A 16613-nucleotide genomic window follows, 5' to 3' on the forward strand; every position below is an offset into this window, starting at 1 on the left:
CCTCCTGCTCCTCTTCAACTCTATGACCATCCAAGGTATGAAGAAGGCTGGGCAAGGGGTCTGGCTGAACCAGCTGGAAGGGGTCACTTCTGCCAAACATAGGCTCTAGGTTATGCCTCAGGGTTGCTTGACAGTGTCCCAACTTACTCTGTACCAAGGTACTTCTGAAAAACATAGTCATCTCCTTATTCTTCCTCTATCCATTCTTTCACCTGCCATTGATCTATCGCCAGTCATCCATTATCCATTCACCGATCCATCCATCCATTCATCAGTCCACCAATGGTCTCTTCAACAATTCCTTTAGCTCTCTTCATTCACACACCCATTAATCTACTCAGATTTCACCCATCTATGTATCCATCTGTCTATCCATCTCTCCGTCTATCCATCCATCCATCCACTCATCATCCCTCCCTCCCTCCTTCCATCCATCCACTCATCTATCCATCCATGTGTCCATTTATTGATTGATCTGTTCATAAATTCATCAACTTCATTTACTCATCCATTCTTCCACTCAACCGTTCATCCATCCCTCCAACTGATTCACCGTTCATTCATCCACTGATTTATCCATTCAGTATTTAGTCATGCATCCACCTATCCATCCAACTTCCAATCCACTCACCCACTCACTTGTTAGTCAAATTAGCCCCTCACCCAACACTTACCCATTCAGAGCCTGGAGCCAAACCCTATGACTGAGATGGGGACACAAAAATGACTCAGACTTGGTTCCTGCCCTCTGGGAATTCACAGTCAATGAGAAGAGGCAAATAGCAATAACACACACACACACACACACACACACACACACACACATTCTCCACATTCTCCAGACAGTGCAGTCAGTGCTGTCCTCACAACATATTCCAGACACAGAGGAAGTATGAAAAGCAGGTAAGTGGTGGGGCATTGAGTAGATAAGAATGTGTACTACATGCCAGAGTTGAAGTGGCCACAGGATGATGAAAAAGACATGGATACCAAAAGCCACCTGAGGAGGTGGCCAGAAGGCCAGGGTAGAGAAGGCCTGCAAAGGTGCCAGGAACAAGAAGATCTAGGTCCCAGGGTGAGGGCTCGTTCCAGCCAGGACCCCTCTTCTCTGCACGACTCCACTCCCTGACCACCTCCCTGCCACCCCCCACAGGCAGATTTGATCCGCCTAGGAACCAAGACAATGCAGCAAGCAACACAATTACAGTGGTCACCCAGCGGGCAGAACTCCTCCCAGCCCCAGCCTGTCCCCAATCTCCAAGACAAAGCAGGGACACTACATCCGCATCCCCAGCATGAGCCACCTGCATCCAGGGAGACCCTCCTGCAACAGCCAGACAAGATGGTGCCTCATCACATCCCACGCCTCCGGGCTGTGGTGGAGAGCCAGCGCTTCAAGAACGTCCTGGTTGACGAGATGGACATGATAGTGTCTCGCGCAGCTACGCTCATCCAATCCAACTGGAAGCGCTACCGGCTCCGGCAGAAGCTCATCTCCCAGATACGGGCAGCTAAGGCCATTCAGGAGGCCTGGCGACGCTTCAACACCAGGCGCCTCCTCCGGTTTGGCAAAGTGGTAGAGAAAAAAGTGAGTGTGGATGAGGGGGACATCCCTTACCACCCACCCCAGCAAGTGCGGTTCCAGCATTCAAAAAATGGCAGGAGCCTTTCCGCACCACCCATCATGGTGAGTAAGGAGACCCAGTTCCCTTCTGCTGACAGCCTGGCTGCTTATACCCACCAGCTGGCCCCGCAGCAGCCCCTGGGTGCTCCACAGGCGTCTTGTGCCCCTGGTGGCCCCAGCATCACTTTCCTGCCAGACCAGACTATCTCCATTAGACTTCCGTGTCCAGTGAGTCCAGAGGCAAAGCGCCACCCATGCCTGCTGACAAGAATGGTCAGAAGTCCCAACCTTGTCCACATAGAAGGGGACACGATAAAGACCAAGCAACAAGCCAGAGCCAACAAGGCAGGAGCCCCGGGAACACCACAAGCAGAACGGGATGCCCACGTTCTTCATGGACCCCACAAGACCCAGACTCAGGACCTTGTGGAAGCAGAAGTCCTCCAAGACCCACCCCAGCCAGGCCCAGCCCCTGTGATGCTCAAGAACCCCCTCCAGCAGTGCCTGGTGCCCCCCATTACCATGACCAAGAGTCCACCCCAGATGTATCCGGCAACTGCATTGACCAAGACGCCACTTCATTCATGCCTGGCATCCATGATGAATAGAGCCCCCACTCAGCCGTGCCCAGCACCCACAGCAACAATAGCCAAGACTCCACCCCAGGTGGACCCAGCAGTCCCAATGGCCAAGACCGCACTCCAGTCATGCCTGACAGCCATCTTGAACAAGATCCCAACCCAGCCATGTCCAGCTCCTGCAATAATGACAACAAAGACCCCACCGCAGCCGTGCCCGGCAGCTCCAGTGACAAAGACCCCAGCTCAGATGCGACCAACAGCCTTGATGACCAACACGGCACCCCAAGCACGACTGGCTGCCGTGATGGCCAAAATTCCACCCCAGATATGCCTGTTGACCTCGATTATCAAGCCCCCAACCCAGACAAGCCCAGAGCCCATGATGGCCAAGACCCCAGTGCAGACGTGCCCAGTGCCCATGATGGCTAAGACCCCACCCCAGACGTGCTCAGAGCCCGTGATGGCAGAGACCCCAGTGCGGTCGTGCCCGGTGCCCATGATGGCCAAGACCCCAGTGCAGACGTGCCCAGGGCCCGTGATGGCCAAGATTCTACCACAGACATGCCCCGTGCCTGTGATAGCCAAGACCCCACCCCAGACGTGCCCAGGGCCCGTGATGGCCAAGATTCTACCCCAGACATGCCCAGGGCCAGTGATAGCCAAGACCCCACCCCAGATGCGCCTGGCGGCCACAATGGCCAAAACCCCATTACAGACATGTCCAGCAGCCACAATAGCCAAGACCCCATCTCAGATACTCCCAGGGGCCTCAATGACCAAGACCCCTCCCCAGACTCGTCTGGCAGCCATGATCACCAAGACCCCAGCCCAATTACGCTCAGTGGCCACAATCCTCAGGACGCTGTGCCTGCTCCCTCCCACCGCTGGCAATCTGAAAGCTTCACCTCCAGCAGTCATGACAGCTGGGACTCCCAATACCTTGTCCCACAAGTGTCTGAACAAACCAAAGGCCACAGCTGTGGTGACTGCAAGACAGACCGTTAAAGTCTCGTCCCATTCACACTTGACTGGGGGAAAGATGAAATACTGCCCCCCACCACATCTGGGGGCTAGATCTCCCAAGTCTCCAGCCAGGCCTCTTTTGGAAGCTGACAAAATCAAGGCCTTCTCCCAGAAACAGGTGAAAACGGCAACCAAGTCTAGTAGCAGCGTGGCTGTGGAAGTCCCCAGGGCAAAGCCCTGGGCAAAAGTGGCTGAGCACAGAAACAAGGTGTCATCGCAGGCACGCCTGAGGACAGATGTCATGAATGTCCAGTCCCACGTATATGTGACTGGAGAAACAGCTGTGGTTTTGCCCCAGGCACAGCTGGGCACATGTCCGGCCAAGTCTTCGCCCCCGGCACAGCTGGCCACCTGTTCAACCACCACGTCAGCCCAGGGACATCTGCTTACAGAACTGACTGCGACCCTGCCCCAGGCATATCTGGGTACATGTCTGTCCAAGGCCCCACCCCAGGCATATCCACCTGCCCAGCTGACGACGGCCCCGTCCCTGGCATATCCTGGCATGTGTCTGACCAAGACACAATCCCAAGCACATTTGGCCACAGGAGTCCTGTCTCAAGCACATCTCCTCACCGGGCTGACCAAGGCACAGTCCCAAGCCCAGCTGGTCACAGAGACAGCCAAGTGCCTCTACCCCGCTCACCAGGCTTCAGAACTCAGCAACAAGACCAATTCCCAGCCACTCCTGACTGGGTTTAAGGCCTCCACGCAGCCCTACCTGCACATCGGCTCCCTTGGCACTTTGTCCCGAGCCAAGACAGAAGACAGACTGACCCAGCTCCCAGCCCACAGCTATATGCAGGGCAAAGCCACCCAGGGCCCATGCCAGGGGTCCTCCAAGACCCAGAGCATGCTGATGCCTCTGTTGTCATCCTCTGGACACCCCACATGTAATGTTGAATCCTGGGGCGACAGTGGGGTTGCCCGGGCTCAGCCATCGACCGCCAGCCCAGCTGCACCCAGCCAGGAAGAGCTGGCAGCCTCCCAGCTCCCCTCCCTGTGCGCAGAACTGGCCACCGTGCTGGGTTCTCAGGAGGACCTCCGCACCCTGCTAGTGAAAGCCCTCGCCCAGGGAGAAGTGAGGGCAGCACTGAACCAGGCCCTATCTAAGGAGATCCTGGGCGCCACGATCGCCAAGGCCCTGCCCCAGAGCGCGCTGGGCACAGCGCTGGTGAAGGCGCTGTCCTGGGGCGAGCTGGGTGCCTCCCTGTCCCGAGTCCTTTCCCGGGGTGAGCTGCGGGCAGAACTCACTAAGGCCATGCAGGGCAAACTGGTAGATGTGCTCAGCAAAGCCCTGACGGAAGAGGAGCGGGCCACCCTGAGCCAGGCCCTGTGTCAGGGTGAGCTGGGCGCTGTCCTGAGCCAGTCCTTGTCTCAGGCAGTCCTCAAGACAGGACTCGTCCTCCCTAAGGCCACGGCTTCGAAAACGGCAGGAAGGGGGATGATGGTGATGCCAGCCCCGGTGGAGATGGACTACAGGGGGAGCCAGTCCACTGCATGGGGGCCCACGCTGAGCCCTGGGAGACCACAGCTCAGTAAGGTCAGGGTTCCCCAGTACTGGGCCTGGGAGGGCTTCATCACAGACAGGCCCACTGGGCTCTTGGAGGAGATGGGGGATGGGACCATGGTTGGGGGGTCACGCTGCTTGTCCGTGGTCTCTGTGGGTGCCTCCTTGACCAGTAGGGTGATCACCACCATTCTTCAGTACCCCCTGATCACTGCCCTGGACCCCACTCTGTCTTGGGAGATGGGGCCCCTCAGAGACTCCTACTTCAACCTATTTCTGAGCCCTAGGGTCAGTGAGTATAATATGTGCCTGCACCCAGGGGCCAGCAAATTGGCATCAAATCTCAATCCCGTGGCGAGTGATACAGGCCCCAATTTGCCTCAGCCACCCCTGCTGCAGCCTCCCCCCCATCTATGGCAGCCGCTCACTGCCAATGGCGTTGCCCCAAGTACCAGCCGGCCATCTGTGACCAGTGGCACGGCCCCAAGCACCCACAAGTCACATGTGGCAAGCAGGGTGGCCCCACGTTCGTCAGCGTCATCGGGGGAAGGCAGGGTAGCCCCAGCCAAGGTTGTCGATTCTGTGGGTGGTGGGAGGGCTGCCCACTCCCACCAGTGTCCCACCACCTTTGGGGGATCTGCTTGTTGGTGTCAGCCCTCCAGCATCAGCAGGGGACCCCCTCGGGTGTATCGGCCATCAGCAACCAAAGGTCTGCAACAGCCCTCCGTGGTGCCTGAGGAAACCGTGCGGAGGACACAGTCCCCAAATCATAAACAAGCCTCAGTGGGCCCTAGTGAGATGATCAACAAGGTGACCCCAGGTCTCCCGTGGGGCACCACAGGGAGCACATTGCCCCTAACCCAACCACAGACTCCCAAGGCCTGTGATAGAAACCCGGGCCTCTTGCCTGGCTCCCTGGCTCCCGGTCATCACGGGACTCTCAAGAGTCAGGGAGACCCCAGCCTGTGGGAAGCCTCCCGAGGCAGTCCTGTGCCCACCCTTCCCCATACAGCCATCCCTAGGCAGGAGAAGGATCGAACATGGGGTACCATTTCTGGTATGTGCTGCCCACAAGAACTGGTGACTGGCCGTATACTTAGTGAACTGGTGGCCCGTTTGCCACAGGGTTCAGACAATGACCTGGCCAGAAACTTCTCCCAGGGTTCCACAGACTGCAGCCTACATGTGAGCAATTCCAAGAGTTCTTTGTGCAGTTGCAGTTCTCTCAGCCTTTCCACCACGTCTGTGGCCAGCCTGACCCCTGTCGACCTGGTGGCGGAAGAGTCCTGGGAAATCAGCTTGGATGAGGGATTTCTCTCTGGGGAGGCCAGGGGGAGGTCCCAGAGGTCTGGGGACCTGGAAGAGATGGACAGAGCAAGCCATCGGCACATGACCCCAAACCTCTGCCATCCGTCTCCCCCAGCCTCAAAGCTGACCCCCATTCTGCACCTCAGCTCAGTGCCCGGTCACATGACCTTTAGTGTCCACTGGGGCTCAGGTGGTCAGGATGACACGGATATGTCCTCAAACCAAAGCTCCATAGGTCTGAAGGAGAGCTGGTTCCAGAAACCCTACAGGACAGGACTGAAAAGAAGTCTGTCTTTGGGTAATGTGGTCCCTCCCTTATGTCAGCAGCCGTCTGTGACCAGTAGGTTGATCCCAAACCCATCCCCGCCATCCGTAGCCTGTAAGGTAGTCCCAAACCCAGGCCGGCTTTCTGTGTCCAGCAGGTCCACCACCAGCCTATCTGAGCCTTCTATAGTTTGTAAGGTGACCCTCAGCGTTGGACGGCCATCTAAGGCCTGTGGGGTAAGCCCCAGCCTAGTTCAACCATCTATGACCTGTAGGGTGGCTCCCAGCCTAGCTCAGCCATCTATGACGAGTGGGGTGGCCCCTCGCCTAACCCATGCAACTATGGGTAATAGTGTGGGTCCCAGCCTAGGTCAGCCATCTGTGATGAGTGTTATGGGCCATGCCCTTAGTCACCCAATTTGGGACCCTGGGGTGGATTCAGATGTAGTGTCATCGAGGGTGAGAGCTGTGGCCCCTTGTCTGCGTCATCCATCCTTTCTGACCGAAGTCACCTCGAATACACCACATGTGTCTGGGGCTGGCGGCATAGACCCGGGGCTGAGTCAGCCATCTGTGGCCACTGGGGTGGACCCACGTCAAGGTCCTATGATGGGTTGTGGGCTGGTTTCAAACCTCCAGGCCCCTGAGCTCAGAGAGGTATCCCCTGGGTTTCATCACCCACTCAGTGTTGGAGGAAGGTGCCCAAGCACAACAGAACATTCTGCTGTTACTGTTTCTGCCTCAAACCTCAAACAGACATCTGTGACCATTGGGGAGGACTCTTGTCTAGGCCAGGGAACCAGGATTTCTCAGGGGATTCTGTTGGGGAGGATGGCTACAAGCACATCCCGGGGCACTGTGGCTGATCGCATGCTCCCAAATGTGTCTTGGGGGACCCTGGCTGCTGACAAGTTCCTAAGTATGTCTCGGGAACCTATGTCTCCTGTCATGACAAGGAGTATGTGCCGGAGAAGTGTGGCGACTGCTATGGGCCCAAGGCAATGTCAGGTGGACAGTGGCACGGCTCCCATGCCATCCTGGGCCTCTGTGATAGGTTCCCCTTTGGTTCATGAAAAAGCCTTAGGGGTGGGCCCTGGCTTCTCTCCAGGTTTAGTGCCCATCGGACTGGGTCTGAGTCCACCCAAGGTTTCCCTGGCTCATGTGGGCCCCAGCATATCTCAGGCAAATGTTGATCTCCCAGTATCTGTGGACCACCAGTGTCCTCCTGTGTCCACGGCCACCACATCCAGTGACCAACAATCAAATGCTTTCAGCCAAGGTCCTGTGATGGGCATGGCCAGTCTTCTGGCGCCAGGTTCTGTGGCCAATAAGATGACCACAGCCGTGGCCCCAGGTATGGTGGCTAGTGGCAAGGCCCCCAGTCTTCCCCCAGGGTCCATGAACAGTGGTGTGGCCCACAGGCTTCCACTCGGTTATATGGTCAGTTGTGTGGCTCAGACCCTTCCCCCAGGGTCTGTGATCAGTGGCATGGGCCAGGGCCCTCCCCCAGGATCTGTGATTGGTGGCAAGGGCCTTCCCTCAGGATCTGTGATGGGTGGCATGGGCCAGGGCCCTCCCCCAGGGTCTGTGATCAATGGTATGGGCCAGGGCCTTCCCCCAGGGTCTGTGATCAATGGTATGGGCCAGGGCCCTCCCCCAGGGTCTGTGATCAATGGTATGGGCCAGGGCCTTCCCCCAGGGTCTGTGATCAATGGTATGGGCCAGGGCCTTCCTCCAGATCACCTAGCTAGTGCTCAGGTCTACAGCCTCCCTCCAGGTTTTATGGCCAGTGGCATGGCCAGGACCCTGTCTCCAGGTTCTGTGGTGAGTGGGGTGCGCCCCAGACTGATGGTAGCACCTGGTGATGGTGGGAAGAGGCGAAGTCCCTCTGTAAGACCCTCCACTAGTCTGATCTCTCCAAGCCTGCTCCTAGGTTCAGTGGCAAGTGGGGTGGGCCCAGGTGTCTCTTCTGGTTCTGTGACCTCTGGTATGGTTCCAACATTTATGGCTGGGGGACTGAATCAGAGTCTGGTTCTGGGGTCCATGGCTAGTACAGCTGGTCCACCCTCCACAATTAGACGCGTGGCCCACAGCCCTCCGCAAGGGTCCATGCTCATTGGACTCACCCCCCGTCCTTACCACAGAGCCCTGGCTGGGGAGGAGTCTACAGCCCCCCTCCAGGCATCCCATGCCACTAGCCTGGCTCAAGTTCATCCCCAGGCTTTAGAAACCAGTGGCAGAGCCAGAGGCGTGCACCAAGTGCCCATGGCTCTGCAAAGAGCCTCACAGTTGAGCTGCACTCCTGGAACAATGGCGTTTGAGGCTAGAGATGGCCAGGTCATAATGCAACCAGAGGACCTCGATGAGATTCTGTCCCAGGGCTCCGGATCTAGGAGGGAGTCCCTGGTCCTTGAGGCAACCCCATGGATGTCTGAGAGTCCCCTAGTACCTGACCTTGACTACAGTCATAAATTCCTGGCAGAGGACAGGAGTGTTCCCCAAGGCCAAAGGCTGCCGTTGGCAGAGGTGGCTCCCAACCAAGCCAAGTCTATGACCGGTGGTATGGCCCCTGTCCCTCCCCGATCCCCAAGTTTTGCCTCGCACACTAAGGCCAGCAGTGTCGCCCCAACTCTGCAGCAGAGGTCAGCAATCAATTGGGGGGCCCCCAGTTCCCACTCTGTGGCTGCTCGTGAAGCCCCCAGTGTGCCGACAGAGTCTTTCAAGCACACAGGGGCCCCCTTGGCTCATCAGGTGTCCGTGACTCACATTGTACCCTGGAGCCCCTTGGCCACTAGCGTTGTCCCCCAGAGCCCCTCAGCCTCTCACATGCCCCGGAGCCATTCCCATGAGGTGGTAGCTTCTACCATAATCTCAGGATCACACAAGCTGGCCCCTGGCAGTTCTGTGGCACCCAGTTTGCACCTGCAGTCTGTGTCTGGGATGGGGACCCCAAGCACTTCCCCGAGGTCAGGGGCTGCCAGTGTGGCCTCACATGTGCTGCCTCATCCATCCGAGGCCAGCAGGGCAGCGTCAGGTGGGCTCCAGGTGGAAGCTGTCCCCAGTGCACTTTGGGAGCCAGTGTCTGGGAACCTGTCTCAGAGCAGCCACCACCAGCCCGTTGGCCCTAGAAAGTCCTACAGATCCAAGCATGGAGGCATTGTCTCCAGAATGCTAGATGGTTCTGTAGCCAAAATTGAGCCCTCCCAGCAGGTCGGGGAGCATGCCTCCAGGTCCACACAGGGAGGTCCCAAAGTTTCCGTGGGTGCACCGCCGGCCATAACGCCAATTATCCGAACTGGTGATCTCACGCGTGACATGGCCGTCCCTAGGCTGCATCATGGGGTTCGGAGGGTGTCTCTGGGCTACGAATCTTCACCCAATGGTTCCCAGAAGCCCCTTTTTAACTGTGAGTCGCTCCAGGGACCTCAGGATTTCCATAGCGCCGTCACTGCTGTGGACAGTCCCAGGGCACCCCTGACTCCCACTGTACTCCAGGGCCCTGTGAACGCCGGTGTGGCTGGTGGCCCAGCACGGAACTCTGCTGCCCCCAGTGTTGCGATCGGCCCCATGACCAGTGCCGTGGCCCCTGGCGCTGTATGGGAACCAACCAGGTGTGCTGTGTCATGGGATGCTGTGGGCAGAGAGGCGGCGGTGGATCCTGGACGGTCAGGGAAGCTGGTGGCGTCAGTGCAGGCTGTGGAAAAGATCATTGTGCGAGCTGTTGTCACGATCCAGGCATGTACACGTGGCTACCTGGTACGTCAGACCATCAAGGTGTGGCACCAGTGGGCCGTTGTCATCCAGGCTGCCTGGCGTGGCTATCGTGTCCGGCGGGACCTCACCCAGCTCTGCAGAGCTGCCACCATCATCCAAGCCACGTGGCGAGGCTACTGCATCCGACAGAGCTGTGCCCAGCAAATGCTGCCCCTGGGCACATGGGCCAAGGTGGGCAGCAGGGTCATATCGACCCCCAGCCACCGCTGCTTCCAGTCCTGCCAGCCACATGTCTGCGCCTTCTGCCAGCCATCGAGTACCGGGCTGGGGAGTTTCCCCAGTGTGGTGATGCTTGTGGGTTCCAACCCCCGCACATGTCACATGTGTGGTCACACCCTGCCCACACGGGTGGTGCAGGGCATGGGCCAGGGCACCATGGGCCAGGCAGACATGTCGAGGGGCTGTGACACCCAGCTGACCCATCAGAGTACTCAGCAGCTCCATAGCCAGAACAAGGCAGCCACAATCATCCAGGCTGCCTGGAGGGGCTTTGTTGTACGTCACCAACTGAGGAAGCAGCAGGTCGCGGCCAAGATGCTTCAAGCCACCTGGCGTGGCCACTACACCCGGGCCTCCCTCACCACAGATGCACTCTTGGGGCCAGCAGTGTGGGACAACCCACAGAATATGCAGTGGCCAGGAGTCTAGGACCTTGGTTGCCTGGTACGGGGACACCAGGGGAAGTGCCATGTGGCTCTCTGGGTCTAATGAATAAAGCCCTCCACAGCCTGGGTCTTGGTCTACCTGTGCTCATGGGGGCAACTTAGGTATGGGGGGTGGAATGGGGGAATCTGGAACATCCTGGATGGGGGGCTCTGAAGCTTCCAACCACACAGTTGGCACCCAGGGTCAGTGTCTGGGTGGGGACCCAAGCCCTTCCTGGAGGCCAGAGGCCTCACACGTGCCTCTGTGTTTGTCCACGACTAGTGGGGCGGTATCCAGTTGGTTCCAGATGGAAGACATACCCTGCATGTTCCAGAAGCCAGTGTCTGGGAACCTGGCCCAGAATGGTCACCACAAGTCCCTTAGCCCTAGAAAACCCTACGATGCATGCATGGTGCCTTGTTCAGGAAATGCTAGGGATTCCAGTCAAATACTCATTTGGGGGGGTGCGGGGCTCCACACCCAAGAGCCCCAGTCTGACAGAGCCAGACACAGATGTTCCCGGCCCACGAGGACGAGGAAAGGGTTTGAAAACTCCCAGAGGGGGCAGCCTGGCTGGTGGCGGGGCAAAGGGGGTCACGGCATGGTTTTGGACAGTTATGGAGGGGGCCACAGATGGGTGGTGGCTGCGGGGGAGAGGGTAATGGGAAGGGACAGGGGCATCCTGAAGGGAATTTGAGGGCTGCAGAGTCATGATCTAGGCCAGATTTTTAGGGGAGGAGGTGTCCAGGTGGAGAGTGGGGCAGGAATGGCACTCATGGGAAATGGTAGCGCCTCTTCAGAAGCCCTGCATCCTGAGGCCACCGCTCTACCTCTCCCCTGCGCAGCTCGCACGCAGCCACCAGGGCGCGCGCTCAGGTGTAAAGAGCGGGCACCTGGCCACGCACTTGGCCACACACCTGGGCAGAGGCAGTCCTCCTGGCACAGGAATGGTGGGCTCCCAGCTACTGCCGCTTCTGCTGCTGGCTCTGGTGCTGCCTCTGAGATCTGATGGGCATTTCTCTGCTTCCTCTGACACCACTATAGGTAAGAACAGGTGAGGAGGAGGCAGGCTTCTAGAAAGCTGGAGGGGGTTCGTACTGCCCAGCCACACACCTGATGCCTAGGCCCCTCCCTCAAGCCATGCTAATCTGCCAGCGCTACACTCCCCCCGCCAGCCTCATCCCCCCTATTCTTTCTCCCAGAAGCAAGGTTGGGAGGGATCGTGAGAACAGCTGAAGCACCCCCACCCCTCCACCCGCCACCCCAGCTCTGAGGCTGCCACTTCTGTGACCCCAGGATGACCTCAGCCAGGGAGAGGCTGTGACTGCCTCATACCGGGTATGAGGTTCCGTTTCAATCCTGTTTCGGTTTGCCAACCCCCAGCGGAAGGAGGACCCCAGGCTCGTGGGAGGGGGAACAAGGGTTCACCTCCTGGTCACTAAGCATCTATGGCTCCCAGGAGAAGTTCGTGGCGCCTGACTAATTTTTTTCTGTTGCTCCGTAAGATGGTTTCCAGGGTGAAGAATTGAACTACTTTTTTCTAAAATTTATTTTATAGTTGACATACAATATTATATTAGTTTCAGGTGTTCAATATAGTGATTCAACAAGAGTTGAACTCTTGTATCACCTCCCCTCCTATGAAATCATCACTCTCTCTGACCTGTGTCCCAGCCCCAAACCTGTAATACCAGAGCAGAGGCCACCACACATGGGACACTTATTGAAGGCAAGGGCTTCACTCAGAAAGTACCACATGTGTCCCCATTTCATAGCTCAGGAAACTGAGGCTTAGGCAAGTCTCCCAGGCTGGGCTGGACCAAATTAGAACCAGCTGACTTGGCCCATGCCAGCCTCCTGGACACAGCAAACTCCTGGCACAGTGCATAGAAACAGATCCACTGTATTTCTGGTCGCTTCTCCAGCAGCTCATGAGACCCCGCCTACTCTGTGCCAGGCACTCCGCAGAGCTTGTATCCTCCACCACCTCCTCTTTCAAAGCCCAGTAGTTTTCCTCAGTTCACTGTAAAAGTTCAGTCCCCCAGAGTTCTGGCTTGGCTTAGGGTCCACAGTGTCCCCTGAGGCATCTTCATTTCAGCACAAACTTCTCGTCATCTGGATGCTTTCTCAAATGATAGGCAGTTTGGGGAGCCTGGCTTCTTAGTCCTGACTCCTTGGAGGTCCTTGAAGGACCCTCTTCCCACCTTTCCAGTCACCTTGAGCCAGACTCCTCCCATCCTGAGACTCAGTTGCCCATCTGTAAAATGAAAACGAAGTCAGACCAGGGCACAAGCCTCTTCGAGGCTCAGCTATTCTCCCCACAGGGCCTGGGAGACCGGACAGAGAAATGGGGGTCTGTGTGTGGACCCAGCCTTTTGCTGGGCCCAGTGCTGGATGTTATTTCCGCATTTCTGCTGCCTGGGATGAGGCAAGAAAGGAGACACAAAGACCTGTCCAGGGCAGAGTGTACAGGGTAGGGTAGGAAGCGGTCGATGAATGACTTGCAAGCAGCGAAGGTGCCCAGCAGCCTGGAACTGGGAAGGAAGTAATTGTGGGAGGTGGCCCTTAAAGCATTTACCCACCCTCAGCCTGGTCCCTGGGCTCTGCCTGGGAAAGGTAGGAGGCAGGGAGCGGCTGGAAAAAGGTTGAGTGTATGTGGTTCTGGAGCTTTGATCTGCCGACTGTTGCCAGAGCCCAGGCCTCTGTCCCCCCATTGAAACTCAGAGCTTTGCCTTGGGGACCTTTCAGGTACCTGTGGAGCAAGATTAGGGCAGATCTTCCCCGGGGAGTTCTGAGGCTGGTCTGTGCCGCTGAGCCATGTGCAGACCTGCATGAACTCTCAGAGGCGCTGACTGCCAGTGATGTCCATTTTACAAGGCTCCTTGGAGTCCCAGAAGGTTTCAAGCGTTGCCCAGCATGCTGCCTGGGCTGCACCCGTTTCCTGTACACAGAGGGCTTCTGGAAGCAAAAGTGGGAGCTGGGAGCGTCCAATCTGGACAGGAACCCGGGCTATGGGACTTCAGACAAGGGCCCCTCCTTTTCCCACGGAACACTCACATGGTATACTAAATCCTCTACGTCCCTCTGGGGTAATAGGGAAAGGCATTCAGAGAGGGGGTCACCCACCCTTTTTCCTAATCATCCTCTCCCTGTATCTTTGGTGCTGTTTTCTTTCCAGGTGTCATGAGAGACACCAAGACCTCAGCTTCCAAACCTTGGACTTCTTTTCCTCCTAGCCACAGCTCCCCTAGTTTAATGGAAACTTCCACCAAACATTTCAGCCCCCAAAGTTCAGAGGCAGACTCTACCATCCACCCCAGTACCCTTAGTTCAGAGGCAGACTCCACTACCCCCTACAGTCCCTCAAATTCAGAGGCAACCCCCACCATTTATCCCAGCTCCGACTCCACAAGTTCAGGGTTCACGCTTGCCTCCCCACAACCAGAGACACTCCCTCACCCCAGTTCTGGCTCCCCCAATTCAGAGCTCACCTCCACCTCCCACTCCAGCCGCCCGAGTTCCATCACCTTGGCCCTGCACTGGAGCCCCACTTCCTCCAGCCCCAGAACGGAGCCCCCCTGCATGCCGTTGGCCACCACTGACGGTACTTCTGTGGCCTCTGGCTCTGGTGAGTGTACTGGGAGGTATGGAGGGTGGGGGGGGATGGCTGGCGTTACCAGGCTGCAGGTCTGGGGTCGGCCACCAGGGAGAGCCACAGACCTGAGTATGTGTTGGGATGCGCCTCTCCCCCACACCCCAGTGGCCTAAAGCTTTTCAGACCTTCTTCATTCTATGCACATTTATTAAGTGCCTAGTGTGTATCAGGTCCTGTGGGACACAGCACTGTTGAGAGACAGGTTATAAGTAAATTCCATATTTGTTTATAAAAGAACAAAATAGAACAGAATAAGGAGTTGGAATATGAGTGCAAATGGTTTGACATTTTTAGAGTGGTCAACAAAGGTCTCAGTTTGAAGGAAGTGAAAGAGCGGGGCAAGCAGGTATCCAAGGGGAGAGCAGCCCACGCAGCGGCCCCGTGCAAAGGTCCTGAGGTGGGACGGTGCCTGGAGTGTTTGAGGAAGAATGAGGTGACTGTGGTACTAGTGGGGAGGCAATGAGGAGGAAGATGTTACAGGGTGTCACCACACAGCGCCCCAGGGGTTCAATGGAGGCCAAACCTTTTTAGGGGGGGTTCTAGAAAAATCTGTCACTCAGGCTAATATGTTGTCTCCAAAATGTTCAAAGAAGAGTGTGAACACGAAGTGTGATGACCCTTTGCTTCAAGCGACAGGATAAATACTGTCTTCATAAAGTGTCCCATGTCACATGCATCCCCAGGAGTCTGCTGCATTTGGGAACAGACTTCTAGATTTTTCTCATTTTGCGAGAACCCCCAAGAGTGGTGAACAAGGGCAGCGAAAACACAGCAAATTGAATGAGTTCTTTGTAGATAAAGACATTCAAAAGCGAAAGGATACAAATGCACTTTGAAAAGGTTCCAGCAGCGACTATAGAGGGAAGTGAGCATGACTTCTGGGAAGGGATTTAAAAGACTCTGGGCCCTGGTGAATGTCTCAGGCTTGGGAAGGGTGCGGTCCAGGGCTGACTCGAACTCCTCCCCTCAGCTCCAGGGGACACTGGGGCCCCCGAGTTGCACAGGAGCCCGGGTGTGGTGGTGGCCGTGTGTCTGCTGGTATCCATTTTGCTCATTGGGGTTGTGAGAATGGCCATGAGGTGCTGCCACCAGGGCGTGTCTGAGTTCCAGAAGCTGGATGAGGTGTCCATGGTGAGGTGGGGTCTGGGCTGGAGGGGGGAGTCACCCTCCCAAGCAGGATGAGCCCCTGGTGCCTGCGTACCCCCTTGTGTGTGTTTCTTTTCCAGGGGACCATGAGCCAAAGGTCATCCTTCGCCCATTGCCCACCACGGTGATCCCTGTGGGGCCAAGAGAGAGGGGTGCTTGGACAGAGCCGGGATACCTGGGGAGGGGCAAGGCTTACAGGAATAAAGCCCCTCCTGTTCCTCTGAGGCCTCCTGAGTCATGGATTCATGTGACAGACATTTTTGGGTGACTACCACATCCTGGGGTCATAGTGGGGACCATTTCTCTACCCTCATGGTGCCCACAGTCTTGAGGGGCATGGACAGACAACATCCAGGGGGTCAAATCACACATTTCAGATGGAGCTGAGGGCCACAGTCACAGGTTGGGGCTGTGGCCATATCCCAGGGGCCTGTGTGTCCAGGTTTGCCGACCAGGCAGGGAGGTCTCTGGGGAGGCAATATTTGAGCTGAGACCTCATAGAGGGGAAGAAGCCACCCTAGGGAAAGCCGGGAGGGTGTCCCAAAGCAGGCACAGCAAGTGTAAAGGCCCCGGGGTAGGAAGAACTTAGGATGTTTGGGAAACAACAAAGAGGTGAATGGGGTGGGGAGGGGTGAGGCAGGGCTGTGTGGTCCGTGGGAAGGAGTGTGGGTTTTAGCTAGCACACCATGGAGGAGTTTTCAGACAGCAAGTGCCAGAATCTGGTTAATCTTCCTTCAAGTCTTTAGGGGGCAGATCAGCAGAGGGAGAATGCTTTCCAGGAGGCAGGGGCAGTCCTATGCAAAGGCTTAGAAGCAGGAAAGTCCCGGAAGCATGTAGAGAACAGAGAGTCAAAAGACCTCCCGCCACTGCTCAGTCCGGCTCTCCAGGTCTGAGCCAGGTCCCCGCTCTCTCCCTTCCCATTGGACAAACCAAGTCTGGGAGGGGCAGGCCAGGGGCTAGAGACCCTCGGCAGGCCAGTGCACTCTTCCTGCTGCCTACCCCTGACTCCCCAGGACCTCCAGGCTTCTGTAGCAGGGACACAGAAGCTCTGTACTGCTTGGCCATGGCTTGGGCCTGGAGCTG

General features: G+C 57.0%; 2 protein-coding genes across 2 annotated transcripts; both read left to right on the top strand.

Annotated features, from left to right (window-relative positions):
• The first annotated feature begins 1342 nt into the window (after positions 1–1342).
• Positions 1343–10732, top strand: IQCN (IQ motif containing N). Its single transcript, XM_019736737.2, has 2 exons — positions 1343–4771; positions 9806–10732. Exons 1-2 carry the CDS (start codon positions 1343–1345, stop codon positions 10730–10732), a joined length of 4356 nt encoding a protein of 1451 aa, XP_019592296.2.
• Positions 10733–13970: 3238 nt separating this feature from the next.
• CIST1 (colon, intestine and stomach enriched 1) lies at positions 13971–15716 on the top strand. The gene is made up of 3 exons (XM_074338677.1): positions 13971–14357; positions 15355–15515; positions 15611–15716. Exons 1-3 carry the CDS (start codon positions 13985–13987, stop codon positions 15656–15658), a joined length of 582 nt encoding a protein of 193 aa, XP_074194778.1. The 5' UTR covers positions 13971–13984; the 3' UTR covers positions 15659–15716.
• Positions 15717–16613: the final 897 nt, after the last annotated feature.

The sequence above is a fragment of the Rhinolophus sinicus genome, linkage group LG07 (genome assembly GCF_036562045.2).
Source record: "Rhinolophus sinicus isolate RSC01 linkage group LG07, ASM3656204v1, whole genome shotgun sequence".
Lineage (NCBI taxonomy): Eukaryota > Metazoa > Chordata > Mammalia > Chiroptera > Rhinolophidae > Rhinolophus > Rhinolophus sinicus.

Coding starts and splice junctions, on each gene's coding strand:
- IQCN (XM_019736737.2), top strand. CDS start 1,343: ATGGTGCCTCATCACATCCCACGCCTCCGGGCTGTGGTGGAGAGCCAG. Junction 4,772..9,805: donor GGAGACCACAGCTCAGTAAG/GTCAGGGTTCCC, acceptor ACTGTACTCCAG/GGCCCTGTGAACGCCGGTGT.
- CIST1 (XM_074338677.1), top strand. CDS start 13,985: ATGGAAACTTCCACCAAACATTTCAGCCCCCAAAGTTCAGAGGCAGAC. Junction 14,358..15,354: donor TTCTGTGGCCTCTGGCTCTG/GTGAGTGTACTG, acceptor TCCTCCCCTCAG/CTCCAGGGGACACTGGGGCC. Junction 15,516..15,610: donor AGCTGGATGAGGTGTCCATG/GTGAGGTGGGGT, acceptor TTTCTTTTCCAG/GGGACCATGAGCCAAAGGTC.